This window comes from Mesitornis unicolor, unplaced genomic scaffold (genome assembly GCF_000695765.1).
Source record: "Mesitornis unicolor isolate BGI_N332 unplaced genomic scaffold, ASM69576v1 scaffold36716, whole genome shotgun sequence".
Taxonomy (NCBI): Eukaryota; Metazoa; Chordata; class Aves; order Mesitornithiformes; family Mesitornithidae; genus Mesitornis; species Mesitornis unicolor.
The window spans coordinates 26150-33823 of NW_010189678.1; the positions used below are offsets into that span (position 1 = coordinate 26150).

At 38.3% G+C, this 7674-nt stretch overlaps 1 protein-coding gene across 1 annotated transcript; it reads left to right on the top strand.

Annotated features, from left to right (window-relative positions):
* Nucleotides 1–559: 559 nt before the first annotated feature.
* Nucleotides 560–5610, top strand: LOC104541984 (sodium/hydrogen exchanger 7-like; the record flags this gene model as incomplete). The annotated part of the gene is made up of 6 exons (XM_010186156.1): nucleotides 560–759; nucleotides 1829–1906; nucleotides 2594–2670; nucleotides 3543–3655; nucleotides 5016–5121; nucleotides 5415–5610. Coding segments are annotated over 6 exons (770 nt in total), but the record flags the coding sequence as incomplete, so codon positions are not given.
* Between the last annotated feature and the right edge of the window lie 2064 nt (nucleotides 5611–7674).

The window sequence follows — 7674 nt, forward strand, 5'->3', positions numbered from 1 at the left end:
TCTGAATTTTAGTTGCAAGATTTGCAGAGCACGCAGAAGACTGTACAACAAGCCTTGTTTGCTTGCTTAGAATTGCCAGGGAAAAAAAGCTGCATCCTTGCTGCAGCCATAAAATACTGTGGCAAACATCACTGTTTCGCCTCAGTTACGGCCACATATTTTCAGCAGTCATTATTTGCTGGCAATGCTGTATCTACTTGTTCTGTCCTTAGGCAGGTGAAATGTATTTGTGTCCTAGTGTTTAGCCTCTAGCACAACTCAGCATTTAGAGGTTAGAGGTGTGAGCAAGGATGAAGAAGACAAGACATGAAACGCAGTGTTTTGTTTGTACTTTAGGCAGGTACTAGATTTTACAAATTCATCAGTAGTTTTAATGTGCTCAGGGCCTCTCTTCCACTGCAGGAAACTGATAGTAGTGATCCACTGCAAAATGTTTATGATGCACATATGTTTAGAAGGCTCATTCATTATAGCTTGGATGTTATTCAAAACTAGAAAGTTCAGTACAGGACAAGCAAATCAGCCTCATGGATTTTTTTTTTTCTTAACTCTCTTCCAGGACTCATCGTTGGGGTGATCTTGAGATACGGGACTCCCTCGACCAGCGGACACGACAAGCCGTTCAGCTGCTCACAGGAGGACAGGCCGTTCACAACCCTGCTGGTCAACGTCAGCGGGAAGTTCTTCGAGTATACGCTCAAGGGGGAGATAAGTCCTGGGAAGATCCACAATGTGGAGCAAAATGACATGTTGCGAAAGGTGAGGGGAGACAGTTTCTCATGCTTGGCTGAGTTTCTCCTTTATCTGTGCTTCCCTCCCTCCTCCCCACACTGGCCCATTTCAATGTTGGGTGGTATCGGGTGTCTGTATTCCTGATAGTAACAGCACTTCCATGCTTAATTCAAAAGCACCTTCCATATTATATCACTGCTGGTGAAACAATGCTCTGTTGCATGTATGTAGTGCTTTTCCCAAGGCCCTTGGTTGCTCTTTGAAGACTTAACATATGTTTCTAACATCTGTAGAATTCACGAAGACCAGCTGCACAAAAAAAGCCTGATGCTGCCTTGTACAGTACAATATAAGGAAAATGATCTTTCCTTAGCGAAAAGTGATTGTTTCTTAGTGCTTTTTTTCCTAGGGTTTTTTAATCTCTTTATTGCAAGGAAATAGTTTCCGCTTTTGTCCCTATAATCCACCAAATGAGACAGTCTGGTATTGGAAGTGAAATTAATCTATTAACCCTTACTGAAATCTGCTGTTTGGCTTATTATTCTATTCAGTGTCAGGAATTTATCCACCTTTTATGTGTGTCAAAGCTAAACTTTGAAGTACAGGACTGAAACTTCAGGCTTGTAACCTAAAACCCCTTCTTTCTGCTAACTATGAAGAGAACTTAGGTGGCTATTCATATGTACCTGTGTGTTATAGATTTAAAAAAAACCCCACAAACAAACAAAAAACTTAAATGGCATCTCATCTGCAAATATATGAATATCACTTACCATAATAAGAGAGATCTTCTCCAGCATAATTTCTATTTCAGAATATTTTCATTTGAAAAGGAAACTCTGGGAGTGCTGCAAGAATATAATAATTAGTGGTGGAAGTAATGTCTGTATTTCTAGATGCTGTTTACCATGAAAAGCTGCTGCTTTTTGGTGCTGCATATGTATAAAGCTGGCCAGTGTTTTGGAGGATCAGCATAGCTAGTTGTTTGCTATTTCAACAACCAAAAATAATAGTTATTAGAAAATGAAAGAGGAAAAAGACCTAACAATTGGTGTATATCTGTTTCTAATTGAGGTTTAATGTTTTGGTTTTTTAGGTAACATTTGACCCAGAAGTTTTTTTCAACATTCTGTTGCCTCCTATTATTTTTCATGCTGGTTATAGCCTGAAGAAAGTAAGTGTAATCATTTTCTGCAGAAAATAGCCCTTGTTTAATGTAAGACTGTTGACTTGTTCAGGAGTGCAGTCTCCATTTCAAGCATATTTTCTTTTATAGCAGTAAGAAAAATCTCATTTCCTCCATAGATGGTTAAGTCATATTGTTTTAAGAGAAAATACACATACTCTTTACTACAAACACATTAAACTCTAATCTTGCTGATTTGTTTTCCTTTGAACATTGCGAGACATTAACAGCAATATCAATTAAAGTAAAAGATGTCCTTCTATGAATTGTTTTGGTCATTCTCAAATATCCAAACTGCAGTAGATTCTGCTGAGTAGTGGACCCAAACCTGAATCCCAGTGGGGATGTGTCAGACACTGAATGGCCCAGATTATGCTGTCACTTGAAGATACCACAAATTGGCTGGTTTTTAGCTTTGTGGTTAACTCTTGCATCCCTTCTGAAAACATCTGTGTGAAAAGCTTCCTAGCCATAAGCTCCATGTAGAATTTAATACATGGTTCAGATTTGGTTTATTTGATTTTGTAGGACAGAATTTACATTACAATAATTCAAGCGTTTCTCTGAAATGGGTGTTTCTGTGTATAAATGCAAGTGTAGTAGTGTGCTGTATGTTTTTTAACAGGTGATATAACTTGTTTTAAATAAGTATATAAACCTCTTTTTCCTATGCAGAGACATTTTTTCAGGAATTTGGGGTCCATTTTGGCTTATGCCTTTTTAGGAACAGCAGTCTCTTGTTTTATTATTGGGTAAGTGAACTCTGTGATATCTGTGCCTTTCTATACTAAAGTTTAAGTTGATAAAGTGTATGTCGAGCCTTCCAGAATGCTTCGATTTTGTCATTTGTTTGTTTGAGGATTTTATTTGTGTACCCACCAGACAAAATACAAATGTAACTTTTGCCAAGATTTATCCCAATTCTAAACAATCCTGTCCCTTGAAATGATATTGTCAATGAAATGATCACTTGACAAGTCCATAGCACTAAAGAGTGGAGTTGAGCTTTTGATGTAATGATCCAGTCCAAGACAAAACCTTGTCAGACTCTTACTGAAGTTGGCTTTAACTTGAATTATGGATGCTATTTGTAATAGATTTTTAACTATCAAACATTTTGAGATGTCCCTTTCAGTGCCCACATGCATGGGCACACTCTTGCTGTCTCTGCGTATGTGTGTGCATCGATATATATATAATATGATGTGTGCATGTCCTTGGTTTGTCTCTCAAAGAATTTCACTGAAGAGAAACACTTTGAAGGCTATTCTTAGTTCAGAGCTTTTGGTTTGTGTGCTCTGCTGGGAGAAGTGATATCGAGGAGAATTTTGAGCAGGAAAATGTTCCCTTTGGTGAAAAAAGGAAATAACCTGTAGATTCTGTGTACCAGTTGTGCGAACAGCTTTCATGCTTTGCTTACTGGTTTTAAATGATATATTCTGGGTCGTATATCACTTGATCCAGTTCACAGGGAAAAGAGAAAAATTAATTTTGGGAGGCAGTGTCCCCCTGAGCTGTAGCATAACCAAGCCTGACTGAAATATTATTGCTTGTGCTTTTCTTTTGCTTGCCTGAAATGCACCAACTTGTTTGACTTGGACTGTTTTATCCTCTTTCTCTTCAGGAATCTCATGTATGGGGTTGTGAAACTAATGAAGTTGGTGGGTCAGCTCTCTGGTAAATTTTATTATACAGACTGCCTCCTCTTTGGAGCGATAATATCTGCCACTGATCCAGGTAGCTTGCTGAACACTTTTTAATAACCTTCCAAAATAATCCTATCACTAGACTTGTTGGCTGCATAGCACGATGATATTAACAGCACTTTATTTTCAGTTACGTTATGCTAGTAGTGTCTCTGATCCTCTTCTCTGAGATGCATGCAAATTCTGAGTGTTGTGAAAGCTGTTCTTTATTGGTTTGGTGCTGGACTGATATGACATGATGGTATGTTTGGGTGAAAATGTAATTGTCCTGTTCAAATACTTTAAATATTTTTTTCCCCAGAAGGTTTTTTGTTTAACGTGCAGCAGATTTAAGACTGCAAATAGATGAAATTATTAAGTTGTCTAGATAGCAGGACTTCCTTCTTTAGCTACTTTGCTTGGGACATTGGATAATTTAAAAGCAATATTTGAGGCTTTTGGGCTCTTTAGGTCCGGGACATTTTTTATTATTATTATTAATTTTTTGTCCTTCAAATAAACTTCATGTTTTACAAGTTTAAAGAGAAGAATGCTCTTCTGGCAAAGTAATTTGAGCTCTTGCCAAAATAATCGAGTCTTCCTTCAAAGTCCAGCAGGCTTACATAGGTGTCAGCCTGGAGAGCTGGTGTGTGTCAGGGGCTGGGGAAGGGAGTGGGGAAGTATGAACCTTGACATTTAAACCAGCTTATTTGAGGTGCTTAGTGGTGGTTTGTGTGAAAATGGGAAGTAGCTCCTGCGACTGAGCTGAGCTCTGAACAGCTGGTGGTTGCACATGATTTTTATGCAAAAAATTGCCGTGTGATTTTTTTTTTTTGAAGCTCATATATGGGAACTTCTTCAAGATCATGGTCTTTCATCTCTGACTGAAGTTTCTTGAAAGGATGGCTATAAATATTTAGCAGACTTACCCTTTTCAAACTCTGTGCAAATGCGCACTCCTGTGGCATAGTGTATGCTTCGGGGAAAATTTAGGATCATTAGCACTATGTTACAGTGGCTGAAATGCTAAAGCTATGTCAACAATCCATACAGCCTTTAAAAGCTGCAAGAGCTGCACCATGTTTCTTTTGATTTTTCTTACATTGAACATGTTCTACAGAAAAATATCAGGGCTTTGTCTGCCCCATGCCCTGTGATCACGGGGGCTTTCCTAGAAACAGTGTGCAGATGAGAAGACAACAGAGCCACCTCCTAATGGGGCTGCCCTAAAACTGATGGTGGAATTGCTTGCCTGTAGAGAAACGTGACTAGTCTGTTTCCCAGTTTTGCTTTGATTCTGTACTTCAATTCCTGGTTTTTGCTGCTTTAAGCTAACTGGAAAGTCTGCTCTGTCAGCTCATGCAGCCGTTCCTGAAGTCAACCAGTGTGGTTTTTCTCTTTTCTTTCTGTAGTTACAGTGCTAGCAATATTTAATGAGCTGCATGCTGATGTCGATCTCTATGCCCTTCTGTTTGGGGAGAGTGTATTGAATGACGCTGTTGCCATTGTATTATCTTCGTAAGTACCTACCTGAATTTCTACTCTGAAACTAGTTAACTGCCTTTGGTATTTGTCTAAAATAAATGTGTTTTTTTTTCTGAGAAATATTATTTTGAATTTAAATGGTTTGTCTTAAACTGAATTAATAAACATGGCAAACATTTTCCAAGATCACTCATGCATACATGCACCAGAAAGGCAAATTTGCCTTCAGCATGGCATTGTATCTTCTGTTGCTCAAGTGTTGCTGTTATGGAATAAAACTTTTCTTATGTCACTTCTAACTTCTCACTGTGTTGCTCTCTTTCTAGATCTATAGTTGCCTACCAGCCAACAGGTGAAAACACCCATGCTTTTGATGCAGCAGCATTTTTCAAGTCTGTTGGTGTGTTCCTGGGAATATTCAGTGGTTCCTTCATGATGGGAGCAGTGACAGGGGTTGTGACAGCTCTGATATCCTTTTTCACATTTAGCTCTTCCAGACTAGACACCATGTTGACGTACTGACTGAGGTCACCTGTTTCCAACTATAGCAATGTTGACACCAGCTTGTTTTAATCTGAGTGTTAAGATGTGGTTGGTATTCATGTAATCTTTGTCTGTAGAAAGACATATAGATACTCGCAGAAATCACATTTTTCCAATATAACTGTGGCCACACTAGAAATTATAGTGGTTGGTGTATGTTACAAGCCAAGGGAAGGCACTAAATGGACATATTCTAATGTTCAGTTTCTTTTTAGGAAATTTTTTAAAAAGTTTATTATTAGGCTTGAAAGACCTCTCATATGATAAGTAGTATTTAATTCTGTTGTCAGCAAAATCATTAGTAGCTATTTCTGACCCCTCAGGGTTCTTTGAGAGTCTTGCATTTAACCTTTCTGCTGAAAGTCTGATGTCCTCTGTCTTGGATGAGACAGTATCTCTACCAGTGTTAATCTCATAACATGATGTGCTTGGCACGACCTGTTCTACTCTCTCGAAGCTCACTGCCACTATTTGATTAGAGCTCTGAGACACTCAGTGAGTGATCTGTGTGGGTTTTGTTTTAGGCTCAGGTAATAGACCTTATTAAGCCTGATCTGCTCTAGAAATTGTGGTGCTTCTTCAGGAAAAATAAATTCTTTGCTTTTAGACTAGTAAGTATATTTGTACACATCCCAGATTGCTTTGATCTGACTAGGTATCTGAAAACCGATCTAAAAGGCGTAGAATACTATACTTGATACAATAAACATGAACCTGTGTTTCTTCATCTTAAGTAATAGTGTCTTAACTGTGTCTTACTATATACACACTGCGCAGATTTGTCTGATACACGTCTGCATAATGGTAACCCATCAGGTATGAGGGGAAGATCTGCTGTGGTACTTTCATGTTTGGTCTTCTGGTTCCCCTGTTCTGCAGTCGATGTGGCCCAGAACCATGATTCCTCATCTGGCTTTTAGGCCACCAGCCACCCATAGCTTTAGCTGATCAAATACTGTTTGTTGTGGTTTTTGGCTTGCTGTTGGCTACTTATTACAGCTGAAATGCATTCAGATCCATTTTGTAAAATCATGCTTCTGCCACAGCAATTAGTTTGTGCTCAGGAGGGTGCATGAGGCTGGGAGCGGGGAGGCTGTTCAGAAGCCTCTCTGGGTTGGTTGCCATTTTGGGGATTTTTTTTTTTTTTTAAAAAAGAAAACAACAAAACCAATAAATGTTGCTTAGTTATAAAATTGTAACTATATTCTTTTGGAAATATACTTAATGTCGTGTAATACTGTAGAAGCAAACTAGATTTACTTTTTATTCTTCGTAGCTGATTAGGACCCATAAGTTATGTCATTAATTAAGTGAACAGACTGTTACTGCCATAGCCGTGAAGTACCTATAACTGTATCTCTCTTCCATAAGTGAGGGGTTTCATGCAGTCATGCATTGTCCTTTGAAAACAGACAGAATACTTAGTTTCCAAATATGATGTGAATAATATATGTGGACTTGTTCTGGCTTTTCAGCAAGCTGTCTTGGCCTCACTGTATGTGGTTATTTTGATAACAGTTACGGTATTGTACCACTTTGTATTTTCTTTCTAAATTGCAGAATCTGCCCGGTTGAAACAAAGTGAAGCAGAAAGCCATGCCTGAGGTGTAAAGAAAGTTGTCTTTGCTTTAATGTTTAAGTTAAGAAAACAGAAATAATAATTCAAATTAAATTAACACTTCCATTTTGTAAATTATTATATGAAATAATAAGATTATTTTTTCCTTACCTTTCTCTCACCCTCTTCTTCCTCCAGAATGATGAACACAGGTTTTAATTTCAGATTTAATGAAATGTTTTGGTATTGCTACTTACAATAACAGAAAGGGGAATAAAGCGTTTGATTCACAAAGCTGCCAGAAAAGACTGGAAGTAAGGAACTTGTTCTAACAAGTGCTCTTGCCTGACTTCAGGGGAACAAGGTCCAACCTCTTTCTCTCCCGTGGGGTGACTGTGGCTGTCCAGTTTCCCAAGCATCCATGAATGCCAGGCACTGGGATAAACTTGTGGTGGAATTATTTAATAATAATGGTGATAATGATA